At 46.2% G+C, this 27,969-nt stretch overlaps 1 protein-coding gene across 1 annotated transcript; it reads right to left on the bottom strand.

Annotated features, from left to right (window-relative positions):
- Positions 1 to 154: 154 nt before the first annotated feature.
- Positions 155 to 27,565, bottom strand: LOC137428531 (uncharacterized). Its single transcript, XM_078778173.1, has 3 exons — positions 27,342 to 27,565; positions 3,184 to 3,243; positions 155 to 483 (listed from the first exon to the last, which is right to left on the bottom strand). Exons 1-3 carry the CDS (start codon positions 27,475 to 27,477, stop codon positions 278 to 280), a joined length of 402 nt encoding a protein of 133 aa, XP_078634299.1. The 5' UTR covers positions 27,478 to 27,565; the 3' UTR covers positions 155 to 277.
- Between the last annotated feature and the right edge of the window lie 404 nt (positions 27,566 to 27,969).

Raw genomic sequence — 27,969 nt, 5'->3', positions numbered from 1 at the left:
TACAAAGACCCTGCTCGATCGCACACGATGAAGAAGTCCCAGTAATCTTGTCAAGTCCCAGTAATCTCAATTGGTTTGTTATTCACAATTTATTTCCGCCAATGTGAATTGGAGGAGGAAAGACTTTCAAACTTTAGCTTCTTGTGTAAAGTGCACAAAGGTCTCTGGGGGATTTCAAATTGAAGCAATATCCCTGTCTCGACATAAAAACAGATGAAGTGGGGAAACACTTTGAACGCATCTACAATTCTCCAAGGATTGCAAATAAGTAATTTATTCAGGAAATTAAACAAAATAAGTACACACGGTGTGATGCGAGCTCTCCGTAACTCGGCTTACCCTCGAGTAGCTGCTCAGCTTTGCTCGGCTCCGCGGGAGGAGAATCACATGATTCCTGCTTTACATCCACATTGCTCAAAGCATCCTGGGAGGTCTGAAGAGAGTTACTCTGGAAGGTTTCCATCTTGACCAGAGGAGCTTCATCTGTAAATCATGTGACATCATTATATTACACAAACAAAAAGGATAAATGATTGAATCCAATGAAATAAATAAAAACGAAGGATTTTGAAAGACAATTTGGTCAAATCCCAAGAAATAAATGTCACAAAAATAAACGTCTCAAAAAGACATCTCAATTTAACATTGACAAATGAAAAAGGAGTGAAAATCAAATAAATAAAATTCATCGGATATCTATGTATCTTTTTGTTCACGGTTTTTTTGCAAAGACAGCTTGGCCAACACCACAGAATTTGGGACACAGACAAAGTTCGACTTGGGGATTGTACTCAGGGTATTTTCATTCCCACCTCAGCCTTTAAAGACCCCAAATACCCCTATCATCTCTCAGCAACTCATCCCATGTTTTCCTCGGACGGCTCTAGTTCTCCTTCCATTCACATTCATATTTATACACCTCTTCACACAGCTGCCCTCCCCCATCCTTTCCATGCGTCTGAACCACCTCAACCTACCCCGATGCATCACCTCACGAATGCTCACTATACCTAACCGATTTATTAATTCCACATTTGGTTTCTTATCCTTCAGTGTCACATTACATGTCCATCTCACTATTCTCATTTCATTTCATTCACACCTCCGTTCATCCTCCTTTTTGATCGCCCAGGTTTCACTGCCGTACAACATTGCACTACGAACGCAAGCAGTTGAAAGGTTCCCCTTGAGTTGGAGAAAGATCCCCCTTGATGTCAATCGGGGAAACAACTCCCTAAACTTCCTGCAACCACTTCATCAATTTATCCATGAGAAGATTTGGGTAAATATTGATGGTGTGTATGTTATCCATGATCATATGGAGATTTATATGGTAGTCATTGGTTAAACATCAAAGGGAGTGAGCCCCTTAGCAAAGCGAGCGATTTTTTTTTTCATAGCGTCATAGCGTTCATAGCGTCATAGCGTTTCATAGCGTTTCATCGCGTAATAGCGATTTTTTTTTTCATAGCGTCATATCGTTCATAGCGTTCATAGCGTTTCATAGCGTTTCATAGCGATTTTTTTTTCATAGTGTCATAGCGTCATAGCGTTCATAGCGTCATATCGTTCATAGCGTCATCGCGTTTCATCGCGTAATAGCGATTTTTTTTTTCATAGCGTCATAGCGGTCATAGCGTTTCATAGCATCATAGCGATTTTTTTTTTCATAGCGGTCATAGCGTTTCATAGCGTCATAGCGATTTTTTTTTTCATAGCGTCATATCGTTCATAGCGTCATAGTGTTATCACGTGATCGCTCTGACCGAATCAACGCCCACCTGCTCTGATTCCGTTGATTCCGTGCGCTGAAATGCGCTGAGGTAAATATGAATAAAAAATATGGATCGTCAAATATTTTGAGTTCGGCCATGTTTGTCCCACGTTCAATGGCCATGTCTATGTCAAATATCAAGCACGTAAGCCTCTCCGTTTAGGAGTCTATCGGTAACATTACACACACACACACACACACACACACACACACACACACACACACACACACACACACACACACACACACACACACACACACACACACACACACACACACACACTGTGTTTTATATATATAGATAACAATTGTGAGTGAAAAAAAAGAGAAATGGCTTGGGAATATCGATTGATCGATTGTGTGCTCTGCCTGAAGCCAGGTCCGAGGCTGCTTGCCAAGGGTGATATTGGGCCGGAAGAGGAAGGGAAAAGGTGGTTGCATTGCCTTCCAAGCAGTTAGTCAGGGCAGGAGGTGTTCATTTGAGCAGGATGCTGGTGATAACTCACCTCTCTTGGTTTAAAATGAGAAAGAAGACATTGCGAAAGAACAAAGAAGGAATAAAAGAAGGCCACATCAAAATGTCGATGAGCCACAAGTGAAGGGGACATTTCTTTCCAACTCTTACTTTATTACCTTCGCAAAAGCGGAAGGTTATGTTTTGATCGCTGTGTATTTATTTGTATGTCTGTGTGTGTGTGTGTGTGTGTGTATGTTATTCGCATAACTCAAAAAGTATTCAACCGAATTGCATGAAATTTGGTGGGATGATTGGTTATTATACGGGACACATTTGATTAGATTTTGGGAGCAATCGGGTCAAAGGTCAAGGTCAAGGTTTTTTGTCATAACTCGGTCAATTCTTATCCGATTTGCATGAAATCAGCACCAAACTGTTCACTGTTCTGTTCTCTACACTCCCATGCCAAGTACAGAACAGTAGCTGCGGCGAAGGTATGCGCTCTACCGAGTGCCCGTTCTAGTTTTAACACAAGTACTGTGCCGCTGAAAACATGCGTGTGCATGTAATCATTCACATGTGCAGAAAACATATGTAACACATATGCATGTGCAATCATTCTTTTCTATTGTCATTAAATATGCCATCATTTTGACACAACACAACCATATAATTCTCAAGTATACAGCGTTGTCCGATATACAAATAATGCAGGGGATGAATATTGTTGTTCACGGTAAATTGGAACAAGATGGTGTAGACGGACCACGTGACCACAATTTCCCGTGATGAAACCGCTGAATTGAGAAAATATAGAATGATTGTATCCCAAGAGAAGTGCAGCCGCCGTGTGGCCATCTTGGTTAGCACAACTCGACTCACATAAACTCGTTATGTAACAGGAACATTGTTGGTGTTTAACATTATACAACAGGAACATTGTGGGTCAAACCTTTGATAAACGAGAACTCATCAATGAACTCGGTCTCCACCTTCACCTTCACAATAAAATCTGAAAATAAAAACATCACATTCAAACTCAAGTTTAAGGAGCATTTCTAAAGAAAATCGTCATCACAAGAGATATTCAGAAGAAGCGAACTTTTCAATCCCATGAAAAATATGTTTTTGAAACGACTTGGAAAAGTAAAACAACAAAGAGTTTTTACTTTCATAAAATGAAGGAAACAAACCCAACAATCTCTCTTGGTCAATATTGACAAACTAACAAAGGTACCCGGCATTGCCTTCCCCCTCCAGACTCCTCCCACACTCCCAACGGTCTCCCACCACACTCCCTCCGGACTCCCACCACACTCCCTCTGGACTCCCACCACCCACCCTCCGGACTCCCACCACACACCCTCCGGACTCCCACCACACACCCTCCGGACTCCCACCACACACCCTCCAGACTCCCTCTGGACTCCCACCACACTCCCTCTGGACTCCCATCACACTCCCTCTGGACTCCCACCACACTCCCACCACACTCCCCCCGGACTCCCACCACACACACTCCGGACTCCCACCGGACTCCCTCCGGACTCCCAACGGACTCCCACCACACTCCCTCCGGACTCCCACCACACTCCCTCCGAACTCCCACCACACTCCCTCCGAACTCCCACCACACTCCCTCCGGACTCCCAGCACAGTCCCTCCGGACTCCCAGCACACCCCCAACGGACCCCCAACGGACTCCCAACGGACTCCCACCACACTCCCTCCGGACTCCCACCACACTCCCTCCGGACTCCCACCACACTCCCTCCGGACTCCCACCACACTCCCTCCGGACTCCCACCACACTCCCTCCGGACTCCCACCACACTCCCTCCGGACTCCCACCACACTCCCTCCGGACTCCCACCACACTCCCTCCGGACTCCCACCACACTCCCTCCGGACTCCCACCACACTCCCTCCGGACTCCCACCACACTCCCTCCGGACTCGCACCACACTCCCTCCGGACTCGCACCACACTCCCTCCGGACTCCCACCACACTCCCTCCGGACTCCCACCACACTCCCTCCGGACTCCCACCACACTCCCTCCGGACTCCCACCACACTCCCTCCGGACTCCCACCACACTCCCTCCGGACTCGCACCACACTCCCTCCGGACTCGCACCACACGCCCTCCGGACTCGCACCACACTCCCTCCGGACTCCCTCCGGACTCCCAACGGACTCCCTCCGGACTCCCACCACACTCCCTCCGGACTCCCACCACACTCCCTCCGGACTCCCACCACACTCCCTCCGGACTCCCACCACACTCCCTCCGGACTCCCACCTTACACACTCCGGACTCCCACCGGACTCCCACCACACTCCCTCCAGACTCCCACCACACTCCCTCCGAACTCCCACCACACTCCCTCCGGACTCCCACCACACTCCCTCCGGACTCGCACCACACTCCCTCCGGACTCGCACCACACTCCCTCCGGACTCGCACCACACTCCCTCCGGACTCCCAACGGACTCCCTCCGGACCCCCACCACACTCCCTCCGGACTCCCACCACACTCCCTCCGGACTCCCACCACACTCCCTCCGGACTCGCACCACACTCCCTCCGGACTCGCACCACACTCCCTCCGGACTCGCACCACACTCCCTCCGGACTCCCACCACACTCCCTCCAAACACACTTTAGTAGATCACAGGTGATGAAGGTTGTGGTCATTTTTCATCAAATCCTGTGTGTCGTTTCAGACAAGAAGTTCCGAGTTGCAGGTTCAGGTAAAAAAAGGTTCCGTTTGAAAGATAATGATTAATTTAATTTTAAAAACACAGATTTTGAAAAAGAAGAAGATGCGATATTGATTTCCTCACGTGGAGATTCGATAGCAAAACGTTGTTTATTCTACCAAAGGTAAACGTTGTTTATTCGGTTTATCCGGTAAAAGGGTTCCGCTTCCGGTCCCTCGAGCGACGGGGCTTGCTTTGATCTCTCCACGGCATCAAAGTTTGAGTGTTTTCCCGTTCGTTTCTTTGTCAAATTTCCGCTGCGTATTTTGTTGTGTATGTGTTATTGTGTGTTTCTATTTGGTTTTGTAGTTGTTGCAAATTTGTGTGTAATTAGTCGTTTCTTTGTCCGCGCCAAGTGCGGCCTGGTGGCTCGTGCGGCCTCCTCGTCTCGACTTGTGCCCCGCCCCCTATATTCACGTTTGTTCTTTCACCTCTGCTCCTGCTTTCTCAAATCCACGTTCTCACTTAGAGACTTTTCCCAGATTGTTTTCATGGTTTTGTTTAAATATTTATTTAAATATGTTTAAACCGCAGCGGTGATCCCCCACCCCCCGCCCCCCCCAGGATTTCCATGTTTTAAACGTTTCCCAGTGTGTACCCTGGATAAGAATAGGTACGCCGTATCCCTGCGTGTCGTAGGAGGCGACTAAGAGGGTTGGCGTCAGGAAGGGCATCCGGCCATAAAAAAAAACATTGCCTCAAAAAGAGAACCATGACAATTACAACTACATGTGGGCAGGGTACAGCCCGAAGTGGAGATCGGTTTCTGAGGTTTGGGACATGGAATGTAGGGACAATGACAGGGAGATCAGGAGAAGTGGTGGAAGTATTGGTCAGAAGAAGAGTGGACATATGTTGTGTGCAAGATACGAGATGGAAGGGAAGTGGTGTGAGAATGGTGAAGGGTAGGCAGGGACAGAAATACAAGTTTGTGTGGCAAGGGTGCCTGGAGGGCGTGAATGGTGTTGGTGTGCTGTTTTCTGAGGAGTTTGTAGACAGTGTGGTGAGTGTGACTAGAGTGAGTGATAGGTTGATGATGGTGAAAATGATGATTGGAAAGCTCTTGGTGAACGTCATCTCGGGATATGCTCCGTAGGTTGGTCGGAGCGATGAAGAGAAGGACAAGTTCTGGTGTGCGATAGAGAAGCTGATGGAAAACGTGAAAGATGAAGTTGTTGTGGTAGGAGGAGACCTAAATGGACATGTGGGAAGGAGTATGGATGGTTTTGACGGAGTTCATGGGGGTTACGGATATGGAGTGAGAAATGGAGAAGGTGAAAGGATTTTGGAGTTTGCTGATGGAGCTGATTTGTTGATTTGTAATACTCAGTTCCAGAAAGAGGATAATAAGCTTGTTACATACACGTCAGGTGGGTCGACGACAACCGTTGACTACCTGATGGTGCGTAGGCGAGATAGGGGGCACCTCCGAGACACAAAGGTGATCCCGGGGGAGGAGGCTGTTTCACAGCACCACTTGGTTGTCTGCGACGTAAGGGTGAAAGGTGCGAGGAGAGCTCGGCGGGTGAAGTACCAACCGAGAATGAAGGTGTGGAGGTTGAAAGAGGTGACAGTAAGGGAGGCATTAAAAGAGAGGCTGAGTAGGGTCGAGGATGATGTGGTTGAGCTTGAAAGTGGTTGGATGTCAATGAAAGCTAGTCTGTTGGGAGCCGTTGGTGAGGTATGTGGATGGACAAAAGGACCACTGAGGCACTCGGAAACATGGTGGTGGGATGATGAAGTTGGAAAGAGGATTGACGAGAAGAGGAAGAAGTTCAAGGAGTGGCAGAAGGCGAAGGGTACGGGAGCAGAAACAGCAGAGCATGAAAGTTATAAGGCAGCCAGGAAGGCTGCAAAGAAAGAGGTAGCAAAGGCGTAGGAGGCATGTAGGAAAATGTTCGGAGAGCGCTTGGATTCGGAAGAGGGTCAGAGAGCGGTATTCAGGATTGCAAAGCAGATAGCGAAAGAGAGGTGTGATGTGATGGGGGTGAGCTGCTTGAAGGACGAAGTGGGACAAATCGTTGTCAACCCAGATGGAATTAAAGGAAGATGGAAACTAGAACGGGCACTCGGTAGAGCGCATACCTTCGCCGCAGCTACTGTTCTGTACTTGGTAAAAATACGATTTTGACCTTTTCGTGACCTTGACCTTGACCTTTGACCCGATTGCTCCCAAAATCTAATCAAATGTGTCCCGTATAATAACCAATCATCCCACCAAATTTCATGCAATTCGGTTGAATACTTTTTGAGTTATGCGAATAACATACACACACACACACAGACATACAAATAAATACACAGCGATCAAAACATAACCTTCCGCTTTTGCGAAGGTAAAGATATATGGAAATGCTGTTGAATACAGAGAATGAATGGGATGGCAACATAGAGAGTAACCCAGTTTTAGGACCGGCAGAGAAGATAACTGAGAAGGAAGTTGAGGAAGCGATAAAAGCAATGAAGGGTAGAAAAGCGGGAGGGCCGACGGGAGTTGTGGGAGATATGTTGAAGGCAGCAGGAAGTTGGGGTGTGGGGAGAATGACAGAGATCTGTAATCTGGTGGTGAAAGAAGGCCGCATTCCAGTGGATTGGGAACTGAGTACCCTCGTCCCTCTATACAAGGGGAAAGGTGACCCTCTGGAGTGTGGCTCGTACCGAGCGATAAAGTTATTGGAGCATGGAATGAAGGTATTGGAAAGGGTGTTGGAGAGGAGGATAAGGAAGAAAGTGAAGATCGACGAAATGCAGTTTGGATTTATGCCAGGAAGAGGAACGACAGACGCGCTTTTCATTGTGAGGCAGTTGCAGGAGAAGTACATGGAGAAGAGGAAGAAGTTGTTTCTTGGGTTTGTTTATCTGGAGAAAGCATTCGATCGGGTTCCACGCAAAGTATTGACATGGGCATTGAGGAAGTTAGGAGTGGAGGAATGGTTGATCAGAGTAGTGATGGCAATGTACAAAAGAGCGCGCACAGCTGTAAGGACGAAGGACGGGAACAGTGGTGAGTTTGAGGTGAAGGTGGGAGTGCATCAGGGGTCGGTACTAAGTCCACTACTATTTGTAGCTGTGATGGAGGTGCTGGCTCAGAACGTAAAGGAGGGTTTACCGTGGGAGTTGTTGTATGCAGATGATCTGGTGTTGATTGCGGAAAGTATGGATGGACTGAAGGAAAAGATGAACACGTGGAAGGAATGTATGGAGACAAAAGGTCTGAAGGTGAATATCGGAAAGACGAAGGTGATGGCAAGTGGTAAAGCATGTGGTGAGGTGGAAAGAACTGGGAAGTGGCCCTGTGCTGTGTGTAGGAAGGGTGTCGGAGTGAACTCCATTCAGTGTACAATGTGCGCTGAGTGGGTTCATCAAAAATGTAGTGGTCTGAGAGGGTCATTAACCAGTGTGGCAGCTACATTCAAATGTAAGGTGTGCACAGAGGGAGCTGCAGATGGAGGAAATGTTGAGTTGGATCTTGGAGACGGTGTGAAGCTGGAAGGTGTGAAAACATTTTGCTACCTCGGAGACATGCTGAATGGAGAAGGTGGATCAGACTCGGCAACGGTTGCTCGAGTGAGATGTGCATGGAAGAAGTTTCGGGAATTGAGTGGCGTGCTGATGATGAGGGGAGTGTCGTTGAAGCTGAAGGGAAAGGTGTATGCTGCATGTGTGAGAAGTGTTATGATTTATGGGAGCGAGACATGGGTAATGAACGTAGAGCAGCAACGAAGGTTGGAAAGGGTGGAAATGCGAATGGTTCGACGGATGTGCGGAGTATCGTTGAGAGAGAGGAAGACAAATGATGAATTGCGAAAGATGATGGGAATAGAGCCTGTGATTGATGCTGTGAAGAGGAACAGGTTGAGATGGTTTGGTCATGTGTTGAGCAAGGATGAAAGTGACTGGTTGAGAAGAGTGATGGAAATGAATGTAGAAGGAAGTAGAAGACGGGGAAGACCGAGAAAGACTTGGCTAAAGATGGTGGAAGAAGAAATGCGGGCAAGGGGGTTAACAAGGAGAGATGCAGAAAATAGGGCAAAATGGAGAAGATTGTCATGGGGACCGCAAGGCTAACCCCCGCTCTAGCAGGGAAAATGGCCTTTTAAAATGCATGTTGTGTTGTGTTGTATTCGACCAAAGGTAAACGTTGTTTATTCTACCAAAGGTAAATGTTGTTTATTCGACCAAAGGTAAACGTTGTTTATTCTACCAAAGGTAAACGTTGTTTATTCTACCAAAGGTAAAGGTTGTTTATTCTACCAAAGGTAAATGTTGTTTATTCGACCAAAGGTAAACGTTGTTTATTCTACCAAAGGTAAACGTTGTTTATTCGACCAAAGGTAAACGTTGTTTATTCGACCAAAGGTAAACGTTGTTTATTCGACCAAAGGTAAACGTTGTTTATTCGACCAAAGGTAAACGTTGTTTATTCGACCAAAGGTAAACGTTGTTTATTCGACCAAAGGTAAACGTTGTTTATTCTACCAAAGGTAAACGTTGTTTATTCTACCAAAGGTAAACGTTGTTTATTCCACCAAAGGTAAACGTTGTTTATTCTACCAAAGGTAAACGTTGTTTATTCTACCAAAGGTAAACGTTGTTTATTCTACCAAAGGTAAACGTTGTTTATTCCACCAAAGGTAAACGTTGTTTATTCGACCAAAGGTAAACGTTGTTTATTCGACCAAAGGTAAACGTTGTTTATTCGACCAAAGGTAAATGTTGTTTATTCGACCAAAGGTAAACGTTGTTTATTCTACCAAAGGTAAACGTTGTTTATTCGACCAAAGGTAAACGTTGTTTATTCTACCAAAGGTAAACGTTGTTTATTCTACCAAAGGTAAACGTTGTTTATTCCACCAAAGGTAAACGTTGTTTATTCTACCAACGGTAAACGTTGTTTATTCTACCAAAGGTAAACATTGTTTATTCTACCAAAGGTAAACGTTGTTTATTCTACCAAAGGTAAACGTTGTTTATTCTACCAAAGGTAAACGTTGTTTATTCTACCAAAGGTAAACGTTGTTTATTCTACCAAAGGTAAACATTCTCGGAAAAGACGGAAATTTTCTGTAGTAATATTTGTTTATAGTTTTAATAAATGTGTATGGAAGGAGAACACAAACAATAACAACAACAACGTGACAATATTTCTTTTCGCGCGTTTTCCATCGTCAGTGATCCTCACAGATTGGATGTTATTGTGGCGGACACGAAAGCCCACTGGCGTGGTGACATCATTCCGCGCACCAAGTGGGCGGCGGCCACGCCCGAGGGGTAGGCGTGGCCTGAGTATATACACGGGGCGCGCAGCCCGGAGCGCGCTAGTGTTACAGTGAGCTCCTGAAATAAAGACGCTTATGAGTTACCGCTTGTCCGCTTCCTCCTTGCTCGCAAGCAGCGCGCGTAACGCCGCGCTTTACTGGTGACCCTCGACGTTGGATCTGCCGGAGCGATCCTTCCACACACGACGCCATTGCCATGGCCAACTTCATCAAACTTCCCGAATTTTGGGAGGCCCAGGCCGAAGTCTGGTTCGTCCAAGCCGAAGCCCAATTTCAGCTTCGGTGCCTCACCGGCGACGACACGTGCTACTGCCACGTCGTCGCCTCCCTCGGGCCCGGCACGGCCGCTCGAGGTGTGTCCGTCCTTCGCCACCCACCAGATGGCCACAAGTACGAGGCACTCAAGCGGCTACTCCTAGCCACGTTCGGCCTCACGGACGACGCACGGGCCGACCGCCTCCTGGATCTCCCCGAGCTCGGCGACACGCGCCCGTCGGTCCGCATGGACCATATGCTGTCACTGTTGGGCGACGAAGCCCCCGGTTCTCTATTCCGGGCGCTTTTCCGTCGCCAACTTCCAGCGCAGGTTCGCCTCGCGTTGGCCGGGACCGTGCTAACGGAACCCCGAGCATTGGCAGCCGAGGCGGACAGGTACTTCGTGGCTTCGGACACGCGGGCGAGAGTCGGTGCGGCCGTCACGGACCTCGAGGCTGATGCTGCTGATGATGCTGATCCACAGCATCAGCTTACACAGCATACGCAGCATGCTGATACGCACCTCGTGACCGCCGCCACGCCCCGCCCACCGCCGCGGCGAAAACCGCCACCGCGGGGAAAACCGCCAACTCCACCGGCCTGGCGGAGCCAGCCGCGCTCCCCCAGCTCCACCACCTGGTGCTGGTTCCACGCCAAGTTCGGCCACGAGGTTCGGCAGTGTCATCCGCCATGCTCCTTCAACAGGTCGGGAAATCCTCTCTATCTCTTTGCTGATGACTCCACTCTCTGCCGCTCCATTCCTCTTCCCTCAGATCGGCAGTCTGCAGCCTCCTCACTCTCTGAAGACCTGGACAAAATCACAGACTGGTCAAACAAGTGGAACATGTCTTTCAATCCTGACAAATCTCACTCTCTTACTATGTCTCTCCGAAAAGATCGACTGGACAACCCTCCCATCTACTTTCTCAACAATCCTCTCCAAGAAGTTCTGTCGCTCAAGCTTTTGGGTCTCACTATCTGCCATGATCTTTCTTGGGAAAACCACATTTCCAAGCTGGCCTCCAAAGCCAGTCGCCGACTGGGCATCCTCCGTCGTGCGAAGTCCTTCCTCGGCACACCTGAGCTCCTCACCACATATAAGGCTTTCATCCGCAGCTCAATGGAATACTGTTCTCCCCTATGGGCTGGTGCTCCTGCCTCACACCTGGCTCGGCTTCACGCTGTTGAATCCAAAGCTTTCAAAATCATTGGAATCTCCCGCGATGAAGCTATCTCTGAGGGCCTTTCACTCACTCACCGCAGGCAGGTAGGTGGTCTTTCTGTCTTCTACCGACTCCTCTCCGGCCTTGCTCCCCCAGCTCTCTCTGTGCTCTGTCCCCCAAATATTCCTACAGGTCGCACAAGATCTGCCAGCAACCCTCTGATGGTTAAACTGCCGAAATCTCGGCTCTCTGCTCACCTTCACTCTTTCATTCCTCTTTTCTCCCGCCTGTGGAACAAACTCCCACACTCCCTTCAATCCCTCTCCTCCCTCCAGGTCTTTAAAACAGCTGTTCACCACCATCTCTTATCTTCCCCCATTCATAACCTTGATCTTTTCTACCCCCACTAATTCACCCCAGATCCACCTTGTTTGAAATTCCAACTTCTTTCCTGGAAATCCTGGCAGTGTCCATATGTTTATACCTCTCCCACCCCCCCCCCCTTCACATGCCTCCCCCCCAAAGCCCTCTCCCTCCCACAGATCTCTCGATGTCTCCATGTCTCTCGGTCCCTGCTCTCAAATGTTGTGTTTGTGTCCTTCCCCCTCTCTCCCCATCTTGTCTACCGCTCCCGATGTTATTTGTTTTATGTGTCTGTTTGTCTTTCTGTGTGATTAATGTTCGCTCTTTCACGAGCCTCAATCTTGTATACAAAAAAAAAAAAAAAAAAAAAAAAAAGCCCCGCCCAGGCCGGCGCTCAATAGTGGCGTTGAGCGCCGGCCGTTCAAGCAGCCTGCTGTTCATAACGGACACCTTATCCGGGCGCCGTTACCTGTGCGACACGGGAGCGCAGGTGAGTGTCGTTACCGCCGGTACATCAGACAAGCATGCCGCGGGCGGGGGCCCCGTGCTGCTTGCCGCGAACGGGATGCCCATCCGTACGTACGGAAAACGCTGCCTCTGCGGTTCGGAGGGCAGGTTTTCCGATCGACGTTCGTCACCGCCGACGTGCCCATGGCACTGCTTGGCGCGGACTTCCTGTGCACTAATGGGCTCCTGGTCGACGTAAAGCGCAGACGTCTTGTCCAGGCCGAGACGTTCAGCTCGCTCGCTTGTGCGCTGCCCAGCTCGTCGAGCAGCTCAACGAGCTGCTCGCCAAGCGGCTTGCCGAACGGTTCGGTTCCGGCCACGTTGATCTGTACGCTTCCGGCAGCGGACGCATTCACCCGCCTCCTCGCCGGCTTCCCGGCCCTCATGCGGCCCACCTTCTCGGCGGGGGCCATCAAGCACGGGGTGGCCCATCACATCCCCACCGTCGGGCCACCGGTCTACGCCCGGGCACGCCGCCTCGAGCCGACGAAGCTGGCGGTGGCAAAAGCGGCGTTCGCTACCCTGGAGCGACTCGGCATCGTTCGGCGCTCGGAGAGTGCTTGGGCGTCGCCGCTGCACATCGTGCCGAAGCCCGGCGAGAGATGGCGACCGTGCGGGGACTATCGCCGTCTCAATGACGCCACCACTCCCGACCGCTACCCCGTCCCCCACATTCAGGACTTTTCCGCCCGTTTTGCGGGCATGTCCTTCTTCTCAAAGGTGGACCTCATATGCGGCTACCATCAGGTCCCCATCAGGCCGGAGGACGTCCCGAAGACGGCGGTCATCACGCCATTCGGACTCTTTGAGTTCCTGCGGATGCCCTTCGGTCTGAAGAACGCGGCTCAGGCGTTCCAGCGACTGATGGACAGCGTCCTGCGCGACTTGGATTTTGTCTACGTCTACCTGGACGATATCCTCGTCGCCAGCGCGTCCCGCGAAGAGCACCTACGCCACCTCCGCACGCTCTTCGAACGCCTGGGCCAGCATGGCCTGATTGTGAACCCCGCAAAGTGCCGGTTCGGCGTCGCCGTAATCGATTTCCTGGGGCACCGTGTCACCAGGCACGGAGCCGTCCCCCTGCCGGCCAAGGTGGAGGCGGTGAAGGGGTTTCCGCGCCCCCGCACGATCAGAGGGCTGCAGGAGTTCCTGGGCATGGTGAACTTTTACCATCGGTTCCTGCCCCGTATCGCCCAGCTCCTGCGCCCCCTGCAAGAAGCTCTCCGAGGTAAGCCGGGCAAAGGCGACGTTACCTGGACCGAGCAGATGGACACGGCGTTCACGGCCGCGAAGCTCGCCTTGGCTAACGCCACCATGCTCGCGCACCCGGCGCCCGATGCACCAATCGCCCTCACCACCGACGCCTCGGACTACGCGGTGGGCGCGGTGCACGAGCAATGGGTGCGTGGAGCTTGGCAACCGCTGGCGTTCTTTAGCCGGCAGCTTCGCCCGCCCGAACGCCGTTACAGTACCTTCGACCGCGAGTTGCTCGGGCTTCACTTGGCGGTCAGGCACTTCCGCCATCTGCTCGAGGGCCGTGCGTTCACGGCCTTCGTCGACCACAAGCCGCTGATCTTCGCGATGGGCAAGGTCACCGAGCCGTGGTCGGCCCGGCAGCAGCGTCACCTCTCGGCCGTGTCCGAGTACACGACGGACATCCGGCACGTCGCGGGGAAGGACAACCCGGTGGCGGATTGCCTTTCCCGGGCCGTCGCCCATGCAGTCCACCTCGGCATCGACTATGCCCGGATGGCAGCGGACCAGGCCGCTGACCCCGACGTCCAGGCCTTGCGGACCGCCGTCACGGGCCTCCGCGTCGCCGAGGTGCCGTTCGACGGCGCGGGCACGGCCCTCTTGTGCGACGTCTCCCTCGGGCGGCCTCGCCCCATCGTGCCCGCGGGCTGGCAGCGCCAGGTGTTTGACGCCATCCACGGCCTGTCCCACCCGGGCGCGAGGGCCTCCCAAAGGTTGATCGCCGACAAGTTCGTCTGGCATGGCCTCCGGAAGGCCGTCCGCGGCTGGGCCAGGACGTGCCTCGCGTGCCAGCGCGCCAAGGTGCACCGGCACACCCAGGCCCCGTTGGCCCCGTTCACGGTGCCGGAACGCCGGTTTGACCACGTCCACGTGGACCTGGTGGGACCTCTGCCCCCCTCGCGGGGTTTCACCCACGTCCTCACCATGGTGGACCGCACCACCCGGTGGCCGGAGGCCGTGCCCTTGGTGTCGACGACGGCGGCGGACATCGCGCAGGCTTTCATCGCCACCTGGGTCACCCGGTTCGGCGCCCCCTCAGACATCTCGTCCGACCGCGGCCCCCAGTTCACCTCGGAGCTCTGGGGGGCGGTCGCGCAGGGGCTCGGGGTCCGGCTGCACCGAACCACGGCCTATCACCCCCAGGCTAACGGCCTGTGTGAGCGATTTCACCGCTCATTGAAGGCCGCGCTCCGGGCCACCCTCCGCGATGGCGGCTGGGTCGACAGGCTCCCCTGGGTCCTGCTGGGCCTCCGGACGGCGCCCAAGGAGGACCTGCGCGCATCCGCGGCGGAGTTGGTCTTCGGGCAACCGCTGCGGGTGCCGGGCGAGTTCCTCCCCGACTCCACGTCACCATGGTCCGCGGCACAGCAGCGCTCCGCTCTGCAAGAGACCGCCCAGAGGTTCGCCCCGGTGCCAACGGCATGCCACGGGCACCCACCGACGCACGTCGCCCCGGAGCTTCGCATGGCGGAGTACGTCTTCGTCCGCCACGATGCCCACCGGACACCACTGCGGCCCCTGTACGACGGGCCTTTCCGCGTGCTGGAGACCGGGGCGAAGCACTTCACCCTGGACATCGGCGGTACTCCTGACCGCGTTTCTGTAGACCGCCTCAAGCCGGCCCACCTCGACGTGGACCATTGTCAGGGAATAAATATTCATATTGACAATATTGCTAGAATATATATCAATGTAATCTTGTTTAAAGTGGAATTATGTTTTACTTTACGAATGAGCAAAAGAGCATAGAACTAGAGTTAACAGGTGGTCAGGAGAGTTAATTTCAGACAAAATGTGTAACGCTCTTGGACCGCCACCTGTCTATCAAAAATAGCCTATGTTCAGTTCACTGCACACAGGCTGCAAATTCTTCCTCAGCAGGTCAGAGCATTTGACCTCTTGAACAGAAATAAGTACTAGCTGGCCAAGAGAGAGCCAAATAAGGTTTTGGATAAGGGAACCAGAAACACCCTGCATGCTCCGCAACATCAAAGGAGTTTGGGGCTTTAAAACCAGGAGAAAGTTGCGAGCAGAGAGCAGAGTGGACGGGGAGAGTGAATGAAGAGGAGTGAACAACTGGAGACTGGTCAACAACTGAACGAGCTTCAAAAGACCTACAGACCGAGCTTCAACCAAGACCTACAAACAAGCTTCAACAAAGACTGGAACAAAGACTCATTAAAGATCTCGGCTTAGTATACAACAAATTCTCAAAAGTGAATAAAACATTGATTTTGCTATAACGAAGTTTCTGGAAGTTTCTGAAGTAGAAAAGAAGTTAAATTTATTATTCTACAATTGGTGGTCCGTAAGGGAGTCAACTCCACAGAACAAGGTAAGCTTTTGTTTGTTATCTGTGTAGTCTGATGTTAATCTGCGCAAATAGTTCAGTGTTTGAGTTTTGTGTATGTTTGTTGATATGTGGAAGGGAAAAAAAAATCACGAGGCCTTTAACAGGTTTCAGAAATCATGACAATTTTTTTTCTCTTTTTCTTCCAAAATTTAACTAAGTGTACTACTGATGTATACGCATTTTTCAGGAATGGTGCCATGGACCGTCACAAATATCCACTAAAGCCTTTTGTCTTTAGAAAAGGTGCTGTGCTTTCATGAAGAACCACTGATATGGTATATACTGTATAATTATTGTACGATTTTTTAAAAAAAATTTCAGAAGTCATGACGATAAAAAAAATTTTTTTTAAATAATAATAATAAATTGGTTTTTTTGTTTTTTCCCTGTAATTTGAATTTTTTTCGGTACATTCTACGAGTGCAAAGAGCCACTAACGAATCCCGGGACGTTAGCGAAAACGGTGCTGCATTCGTCCAGTCATGCAAATATTTTGTGTATGAATATGCTTTTGTGTATTCATTTGATTTCATACGTGATTCCAGTTCAATGGTCTGTGTCACATATCTGCCCATTCCTTTTGTATGATGATTCAAATTTGTTGGGTTCCTACGGTTGAGACTTATATAATATTTTTCCTGTGGTGAGCCTCTTCTTTGATGTGGTCACAAGGGACGTGTGGATATGCTCTCGCACAAGCTGAACAGCGATTTAAAAAAAAAAATTTTTTAAAGCGATTTTTTAAAGCGATTTTAAAGCGAAAAAGCGATTTTAAAAAAACGATTATCTGAGGATTTTTTAATAATTAGCGATTTTTGTAAAAAAAAACAAAAAAAACAAACAAACTGCATTTTATACAGTATACAGTGTTAAGGGAAAATCGGCTGGATTCGATTTTCAAACATGAATTCCCAGTGCTACAAAAGTGAGTTTAGCATTGTCATAAAGGTTTTCCGTGTCATCTCCAAGTAAGACACTGATGCCGGTAATTGTATCCTGCCACTGGAATGCGTGCAGGCAGGTCACCCATGGCAACCGTTTGGTGTTGTGTCCTGGGCCCTAGCCCACACTTCTTATATATGGGATCAGAAACGATTTTTTAAAATGTAATTTAGTGAAATAAGATACTATGCCTGGTGGCAAGGCAATTAACTGGACCCAAACACAAAATTGTACCTGTTTGATGAAACAAAACTTAGATCTGTATATATATGGGTGAATTTACAGGTAAATGGATTTGGTGACCCTTTCAAGTGGTGAACTAACATCACGTCCTTTCCCCCCCCCCCCCCCTTCTATTTCCTGTCCCCTCTACCCTAATCCTAAACCCCATCCTGCCATCATCTTCCCCACCAAGTCAGGTTATATTACACATTGTATGAGGCATGTATAGGATCGTTGATTGTATGGGATTGGATGGGATTGCATATCCCATATGGATCCCATATTGATTTAGCATATCACCTCATTATGTGGTCTTGCTGTGTTTTTGTGTGTATGGGTATGTGGGTATGTATGTGTTTTGCACCCCTCTTCCCCCCCCTCCTCCAACCATGGCCCCAATACTGCTACAATAATTTGTGAAATGGTACGACACAGTTTACATCGTTAAAATAATACACAGATGAGTGTATGATTTGCACAGAAGTTCGAGAGGGACAATAGTATCCATCATATAACCTTTCACAGCCTTGTAAGGGAGAATAAGTGCAGCCAATCATACACAGTTATTTTTAGAAAAATACAATGAGTGTCGTATTTCGCATAGTATTAATACCCCTAAGGGAGCCCCGCCCCACCCCCCCAGCCTCATCCCTCCCTTGGCATTCTGCCACTTCTCCTCCTCCCTTCCCCACCCTTCATCATTGATGATCAGTGCTCATGTTCATTTTCAAAGTTTGTTGAAATGACTGATTATGGTATGACTCTGATTATGGTAATGCATTACAAATTACAATTTACAATTTTTTATAATTATAATTTATAATTGCCAATTTACAATTATGGTAAATTTTCATTTACAATTTATAATTACAATGATTTATAATGAAAATGGTTTTACAATCATGGAAATTGCTATGATTGTCAGGCATGTCAGCATGTCATCATATCAGGCATGTCATCATTGGGTTTTGATGTAAATTGAGTGCATGGGCTGTTAAGGATAGTTTTACAGCCCTGCAGGATTAATGCTGTATTACAGGTCACAAAGTTTGTAGGAGGTGTGCAATTTAATGTGATTGAATTGCATTGGTCAATATTATGGATTAATTGCCATTCCTTGGTACGGCATTTCAGGACTCTTACAACATTTTAATTGTCAAGAACTTTGAGTGTCATTCAAAGTGAAACATGTTGTTTTTTGTGCTCTTAAGCATACTCTTAAGAACACAAGAAATTGTAACCTTATGATGTTCCTTATGATGTAACCTTATGATGTAACCTTATGATGTAACCTTATGATGTTCTGATGGGGAATGATTTGATGAGGTGCACCATCAATTCATTTTTCCCATGTAAGACAGTAATGTATTTGAATTTGTGATATAATGACCAGACAAGATTTAAAAAAAAAAAAAAAAAAAAAAAAATGTCAGATATGATCCAGAGGCAGAACGGTGATTTGTCAACTGATGGCAGATATGGGTCAAACGGTGACGACCGATGATCATATTTCCCCGTCAGTGGATGGAACTGTTTTGGCAACATTGGGAAAAGGTTTAGGTATAGAGTAATGTTGATCCCATATCATAGTTCAGTATCAGACATTGGTTTCAATTCAGTAACAGACTGATCAATGTGAATTTTGATATTATCATTTATATTATTTTATTATATATTATTATTAGAATTTTATTGATGAATATTGATAAATTGATTGAAATTGCATAATTGAATTGATTCTGATTCTGATCCGATTGATCTGATTGATTCTGATCTGATTAATTTAATCTGATCTGATTTTATTTAAATTTAATTTAATCAAGTCAATTGATGGATGAATAAAAAGTGCGGTCTCAAGAAAGAAGCTTTGAGACATTTGCAAAACATCAATGTGCAGACAACCTGGGATGATGAGCGAGGTGGTGAGTCTAGTGGTTATTTGTTATATTATGTGGTTATTTTTGTTTGACCCCCCCTTAACAGGACTTACTGATCCAGACTCATCTGCAACACTGATCAGTGAGATTGGGGTGTGGGAAAAGCCACAGGGCAGGGGGACTCTCTGGAAATCACCTGAAGTCATCAAGTGGACAGGTGGAGAGATACTTCCTGGAAGACCACAGAGTAGAGCTTATCGGAATAAGCTAGACAACAACGCATTCAACGCTACTTTGTATAAGGTGGAACAAACTTCTGCGATTTTTGCAGTACACACAGTTGATAGTGGATACAGGTGTAGTCCGATGTGTAGTCCTTGTAGTTATTTGATATATATTGAGTGAGTATAAAGAGGTACTCACACACAGGCAAAATGGGAAGTGGATTCTGCAAGATTAAACAAGGTCAATTGGACTTGAGTCAAAGAGGTGCTTGTATCAGCTCCATGTATCAGAAATATGGGGCAGAATCACTTAAAGATGTGGAATCCTGGTATGAATGGACGAAAGGTCGAAAAAGTGGATTCCCACAGGAGGGCACTTTTGATAGAAACGTATTGGCAACACTCAGAAAAGAATTGGAAGCAAGAGGGCGACAGAAGTTCAAAGTGGATTGGCAACCATTCTATTACTGGGACGCTGAATCTAGGGACAGGGAGACCAAAGCAAAGATGGGGGGCTTGAAGAAAGAGGTGAAACAGATACAGCATAGGTTGTGTAAGGTAGCAAATCAGATGCCTCTTCGAGTCAGCAATGGAGAGCAATCCCAACCCAAATTGTATCCAGAAGCCAGATCATACGAGATAAATGAACTGGAAGACGAAACTCCTCCACCTTATCAGAGAAATATTGTATATCAGCCACAGGTAGTGCCTGTACCTGTACCTGCCGAAAGACCAGAACAGAGTGCAGCGATTGGTTCCAGTCAACAGAGGACAGGTGAAAGACGTGACCCATTTGAGGTAACTACCCAAGAGGGTGCAATTGGGGCACAGGAACCGACTCAAAGTGGGCAAACGATGCAACCAGCTGCTATACCTTTATCATGCTCTCCATTTCACCATACAAGGAGTAAGGGTCGTGTGATCAATGCCAATCAATCTAACGATCAATGTGATTGGCTAATGAATGATCAAAAGTTGACTCTCTCACAAGGAGGGTTTGAGCAATGTGGTGTTATGAATTTTCCTCAGCGGCAATTTCCAGGGGCAAATCAGCAACAACCAGATCTGATGTATAGACCATGGCAGGTACATCAATTGAAGGCATTGCAGAGTAGTATGCCATCAATCAAAACAGATCCACTTCAATTTGCGGAGGAACTGCGGTTAATTGTGGAAACTCAGTTGCCCACTGCAAGAGACATGGAAATACTTTTAAAGTGGTTAATTCCTAACCCACCACTTTGAGGAACTTAATGCGTGAGGCCAACTGGGTAAATACGGAAGATGGACAGGTAGACATGCCCACGGAGGCTAGAACGGCACAGATCAATAAATTGATAGAGGCCATAAAAAAAATTGCCACCAGTGACGGATTGGAACAAAGTGGTTACATGCAAGCAGAAAACAGGCGAAGATGCTAGCGATTATTTGGACAGATTGCGAGATGTTTTCCGACTATATTCAGGCATAGACCGGGCACAAATTGACAATGCCTTAAAACCCCTTTTTATTAATGGTCTATTGCCCAAATTGAAGAGTGAAGTGGAAAGACAATGTATTGCTTGGGAAGGCAGCCAATGCAAGAAATATTGAATTACGCCTTGCATCATCAGCGGATTCAAGCCAGGAATAGTGCTGTAAATGCCGAGAAATTGATGCAACTACAGACTCAAGCCCTGATGACTACGAATCAACGTAATAGATTTTCTGGGCAACAACGCAACAATGCAGTAGGAGATAACCAGAGAGTGGAGTGGCAACCCAGAAACCAAGAGATGCAGCCTAGAAATACAAGTAAATAGGTGAACAGATCAGCCAATGACAGAAATCGATGTTTTAATTGTGGAAATATTGGACACTGGAAACGATGTTGTCCATATTCAAATAGGAAGACGAGTTCATAGGACGAACCAAGATCAAGGGTACCAGTGCTTACCGGTACCTCAGATAACGATTAGGCCTTCATTGCTGCAGATCCCAAATGCCAACAGACCAACATGAATAATTGTTCCTGCTTCTTGTCTCAAAAAATTTTTTTTTTCGGAGCAAGAATGAATTTTACTTTTGCTTATTAGCGAATTAATAATTAATTGATTAAATGCCAAAATTGGATTTTTTTTTGGAACATGAATTAAAAGATCCAGAATTAGAGTTCATTCTGGAAGCCTCATATTTGCCAATTATAAATGTCGTTTTAGGGAGTATTTTGGGCGAAACAATTTTTTACAACAAAACAATTACCAAAGTGTGGAACATTGCTTTGCAAAATTTTTTGGAAACCAAGTGACGAGCATCACATGATCAGCAGGTGGGCATTTTGGACTATTTTTTTGCATGCTGATAGGTCAGTGGTCGACTGACATGTAAATAGAGGTGTTGTAAAATTTGTAAAATTTGTAAATTTGTACAATTTGGATAAATTATTGTAGGACCAAAAAGGGTAATTTCAATGTGACATTATAGGGGTTTTCTAAAAATAAACTTTTTGTCTATTTGTGTATTAGCGTTTCTAAAATTAAAGGATAAATTTTACGAAATTGAAATGAAAATTGACACCCATCTTGATCTGTTAATGATGGTTCAAATGCAAACAAATATACATAATGCTTGGGTTTGTGTGTTTGTGTGTCAATGTTTTTTGTTTTGTGTGTCAATCTTACAAGAATATCCAGAAAATTCGTACAATAAAATAGGAATATAATTTGATTATGTACATTATCTCTTTTGTCAAGGGAGATGGAATATACAGATTTGATGTGCTAGGTTATGAGCAGCCATTAATTAATAGTAAAATTGTGAGTAATTTTGGGATTCCATTTTTGATAGAATTTATATGAGAATAACAGCTATTTATGGATAGGAGCTTCATAAACAAAATAAGTACAAAATTAGCCAAAGTTGGAAGTGGTCTTACACTGACTTTCCAGAGTACTCTGCTCATGGATTTTTACATATATAAACTTGACCTTTATCAGCATATAAATTGTGCTGTATGTATGGATGTGTCTTAGGCATAGATGATATGGGCAGATAGTAAAGACAATTTTGTTGAATTGAACTATTGTGAGTTTTAAAACGAAATGCATTGTGAATCTTAAAACCAAGGGGCAGACGTGAACGCGCTGTTATGTTTTTTTACACTCAGAACACGATGTTACGTGTACCTGCAACATATTTTGTTAATCTGCCACACCTATATTGGCATACTGGTGTCAGTAGTATTCACTAAGTTGCATAGAAATGGAGGAGCAACTTTTAAGGGAGTATACAACCACGTATTTGGATATTTTCTACAAAAGTAGGGGTTTCAATAAGTGGTAGCTGTACACATGGGATTTATCAAATTAAGTTATGCAGTTTAAACAAAGTTACTGGTAAACAGAAGGGAAATGGATAGTAAATAAATTCTTCAATGCTGGGTAAATTTAATGAGATATTACAAAGACTTATAAGAGCTACTGTTCTTCCTTATAGCAGTGGGAAAAGAGTGAATTAGAACCAAATGAATCTATAAATGAATGTGATAGAAATAATATCCTCAATTTGTGTTACTTATTTGATTGTGGGTAAAGAAATTATTTTATCGTAATGGATTGATAACAGCAGCCTGCAATGTCCTGAGAGTGTGTATCCATGTAATTAGAAATCCCAGATTTGTTTTTACAAACAACATTTGGTAGACGTCTTATGTCGACGAGCACTTACTTGGTAGATAAAAAGGTACTGCATGTTGGCAGCCACTTTTGCGGCCATTTAGGCCAAACACATTGAGAGAAAATTGTCGTTCAATACGTAATTTACACATGCCTCTTTGTAAAAGGGAAGTTGTTGCGATGGGAAACATTTCTGAAGGTTTATTAAAGTGTTATAATATGACATGTGTCAAGGCAAACTATTGGATGGGAAAATTAGATCTGGTTATAGAATGAATTTGCTGAACCTTTGAAGTTAATTCTTTGAAATTGATTGTTTTACTAGTATTTTGAGTTCACATTGGAAATAGTTTGGTAGAGCTTTGTTAAAACCTATGGTTGTGGTATTTTGGAACGAATTCACAGATCATAGGAAGTTGATAACAATAGAAACAAATATGGACCCCAGGAGATAGGGGCATCAGGATAAGGCAAATAATCAGATTTATGTTATATATTAAGGGATTTTTCTTTAGTCTCATTTTAAGAAGTTTGTTAGTTTGGTATATAATGTTGAATGTCATTGACATATAATTATGTTATAGGTATGAACATATACAAGGAGTAGCAGCTGAGATACTCCAATATTTGTTTATTCGATTAGTGGTTATATTGGCAATAGTTTTAGTAGTGGCTTGCTTGAAAACCTTAGTGACGGTGGGTTTGAATAAGATAACAAACAACACTATGATAGTGCAAGCAGCCACAAAAGAGGAAATAAACAAAGCAACAAATGAGGAAATGAATGTGGAACCACAAAAGAGGAAGACTTCTATGGCGACATGAATACTGAGATTCAACGATTGAATCAAGTAATGTTGAAAATGAATACAGTAGAGTTAAAATAAGGGCATAACAACTTGTTGTGAACTATGTCCGTTTTACAAGATCGATGAACTCATATCACCACAAGTTACGCTGTTAAAGAAAAACAAAAAGCGGGGAGGACTATGCTAATAATACATTATGCATAGTTTGCTTGTTTGCAAGATTTGTTGGGAATTAGATATTCCTGTTTGTGATTTCAATCATATATACTCATTATTAATGCATTTATTTTCTTTGAAGTTGGGTTACAATACCTGCATGAGTTTAATTTTTGAATTATATGAACCTGAAAGCAATTGTGGATGCTATTCTAAGTTTAGTAGTGAAAAACACATGTCTGATTTGAATATTATTCGTGTGAAGTTGTTATAAAATATAGTGATTTCATGTTACAATGTACCCCATCTGATTCAATCTGTGTGGAGAGCAGATATAAATGTGGCTAAGTAAAGGAAAGACAAGACCACATCCCAAATGGAGTGATAACGACATCTGGGAAGAAGTTTGAAAAAGGAAAATTTGTGAAAATGAAGTTAATCTTGGCATACACCCTCTTTCTCAAAGAATGATGAAGAAATGCTCCTTTGGAAGATGGATGTTTACCTTCACCAAGGGAAAATTATGTGACCATTTGTCTGGGTCACACTGCAACATATGGAAAAGGGCGATCACTTACTTTTGTTCAAATACCTCGAACATTCATCACATCAGCAATTGCAGGACGACGATATTTTACCTGCAACGTTTACGGGATACGGTGACGTGTGTCATTACTTCACCAACTTCCGGGAGCCAGCATGGAGCTGCAAGCGAACGACTGCCTTTTCCTTCACAACAGCTGTGCACGATTCTGCTGTGTGCTCCTGGTATGGACCATGGACAACTGAGTACCATGGTCCCAACATCATCATTGCGGATGCATCCGGCATCCCTGCTCCACATCTTGTTGACAAATCAACATCACATCAATACTTGCTCCATGCTCACGATGAGTGAGGAGGCAAGTCGACTACAACTGGATGGAGGCCTTGTTCAAATCTACTAGGGCTCACAGCAAGAGTGGCAAGGATGCTGCATGGAGAGCAGGGTCAGTCTTTGACTCTGCCCAGCTATCACAACAGCGGAAAATCCTATGCAAATAGTGAAGGTGTGATGAAGACAACAGGAGAAAAAAAAATGTTTTATGCTGAAATTCCAAACACAAGTGATCCGCCCCTTTTTTTCAAACAAAGAAAGTCAATATTTGATTAAAGGCAAATATTTTGCCAAATGTTGCAGATGCTTTATTATTTTAATGATGAACTGAAATTATTGCGTTTTGGTGAAGGTGAAATGTTTTGTGATCTTTATGCAAATGAGTTGAATTGAATTATCAACATAGAAAGAGTCAATGAACAAGGAAATGTATTGTGATCAAAATTCTTCCAGAATGACGGTGTATGCCTTAGGAAATTGAATTACCAGATTAGTGGTTTGAATATTTAATGTGGTAATGTTTAGATTAATGGTTAATATAAACATAAAAGAAAAACTGGGGATTGTCAGGGAATAAATATTCATATTGACAATATTGCTAGAATATATATCAATGTAATCTTGTTTAAAGTGGAATTATGTTTTACTTTACGAATGAGCAAAAGAGCATAGAACTAGAGTTAACAGGTGGTCAGGAGAGTTAATTTCAGACAAAATGTGTAACGCTCTTGGACTGCCACCTGTCTATCAAAAATAGCCTATGTTCAGTTCACTGCACACAGGCTGCAAATTCTTCCTCAGCAGGTCAGAGCATTTGACCTCTTGAACAGAAATAAGTACTAGCTGGCCAAGAGAGAGCCAAATAAGGTTTTGGATAAGGGAACCAGAAACACCCTGCATGCTCCGCAACATCAAAGGAGTTTGGGGCTTTAAAACCAGGAGAAAGTTGCGAGCAGAGAGCAGAGTGGACGGGGAGAGTGAATGAAGAGGAGTGAACAACTGGAGACTGGTCAACAACTGAACGAGCTTCAAAAGACCTACAGACCGAGCTTCAACCAAGACCTACAAACAAGCTTCAACAAAGACTGGAACAAAGCCTCATTAAAGATCTCGGCTTAGTATACAACAAATTCTCAAAAGTGAATAAAACATTGATTTTGCTATAACGAAGTTTCTGGAAGTTTCTGAAGTAGATAAGAAGTTAAATTTATTATTCTACACCATCCACCGCCAGTGGCCCGACCCCCGTGTCAGGGCCGCCCCCCTGCGGGCGGACCCCCGGCACCGCCCAGCCACGCTGCCCCCCGGTCCTGCACCCATCCCAGGGGCAGCCAGGGGCATCCCACCTGGCATCCCTGCACCCCGGACGCCGCCGATCGCCAGGGGGCGCTTCGGCCGGGTCATCCGTCTGCCCCGCAAACTGGCCCTCCAGGTGCGTGGGAATTCTGGGGGGGCACGTGTGGCGGACACGAAAGCCCACTGGCGTGGTGACGTCATTCCGCGCACCAAGTGGGCGGCGGCCACGCCCGAGGGGTAGGCGTGGCCTGAAGATATACACGGGGCGCGCAGCCCGGAGCGCGCTAGTGTTGCAGTGAGCTCCTGAAATAAAGACGCTTATAAGTTACCGCTTGTCCGCTTCCTCCTTGCTCGCAAGCAGCGCGCGTAACGCCGCGTTGTTTATTCTACCAAAGGTAAACGTTGTTTATTCTACCAAAGGTAAACATTCTCGGAAAAGACGGAAATTTTCTGTAGTAATATTTGTTTCTAGTTTTAATAAATGTGTATGGAAGGAGAACACAAACAACAACAACAACGTGACAATATTTCTTTTCGCGCGTTTTCCATCGTCGGTGATCCTCACAGATTGGATGTTATATTATATTGTGTTAGTGAAGTACAACATGGGTAATGATGAAACCTGGAAGTGAGGGAAGGCTCACCTGTCATAAGTGATTATAACAAAGACAGTTTTGTAGATTCCGAGAGAAGAAGAGGAAACGATCCCGACCTTCTCCTCAAAATCGTCCATTACGGCATTAGCGAATCTGCTATCCACAATCAAAACCAGATCAGGACATAGACACAATATTGTACTAGGGGACCCGATCAGGAGATAGACACGATATTGTACGAGGGGACCAGATCAGAACATAGACACGGTATTGTACGAGGGAACCAGATCAGGAGATAGACACGATATTGTACAAGGGGACCAGATCAGAACATCGACACGATATTGTACGAGGGGACCCGATCAGGACATCGACACGATATTGTACGAGGGGATCCGATCAGAACATCGACACGATATTGTACGAGGGAACCCGATCCGTACATGGTGTGATTCTCCATATAAATTATTTATTTAAATAGTACACAGCACGGACTCCGCACGTGAACGAACAGTACGTACCGGGTCCACACTCCTCATCCCCGGGAGAACGTCCCGGACTGACCCCGTTTCCTCCATCTGAGCCGCTCCTCCGGCTCCATCCCGGGGGGTTCGTTCTGTGCTCCACGATGGACACATCACCCTTCATCGCGCACATTACGTGTGGTACAGTGTTATACAGTACATGAGGTCCAGTGTGACACAAAGTCCGTGTTCTCAATCGATCTCTGAAAATAGTTGATTCATCAATTCCAATCCGCAGATTCGTCACAAATCCAAAACTCGGTTAAAATTGATAAATTTATCTGAAATTCTGGATCGAACCAAACAAGGACCGTTTGTTATTAGAACTTTTAAAAGCGATCCTTGGTTATTTTACAGAACTATAAATCATAATAAAGATCATTTTGGAAACTTAATACGAAACATCTGTTTGTTCCGTTAGAAAACGTCTTGGAAAGAGGTTGATGCGGAATAGATGGATTGGGAAGTGTTGGCAAGCTGCTTGTTCAGGGAAAATACCCGATATATCCACGAACAACTGGTAGAGCGAGGAAAGAGCAGAGAGGAATAAAGAGAATTGGACAGACTGGACATGGACAAAGAAAGGCCATTGGAGTGGAGAAGAAGCACGAGAAAATGTGGGAAC

Source organism: Myxine glutinosa, chromosome 5 (assembly GCF_964187855.1).
Source record: "Myxine glutinosa chromosome 5, kmMyxGlut1.1, whole genome shotgun sequence".
Lineage (NCBI taxonomy): Eukaryota > Metazoa > Chordata > Myxini > Myxiniformes > Myxinidae > Myxine > Myxine glutinosa.
The sequence above is the reverse complement of the archived record's forward strand: the minus strand, read 5'-3'. Positions and strand labels throughout refer to the sequence as shown.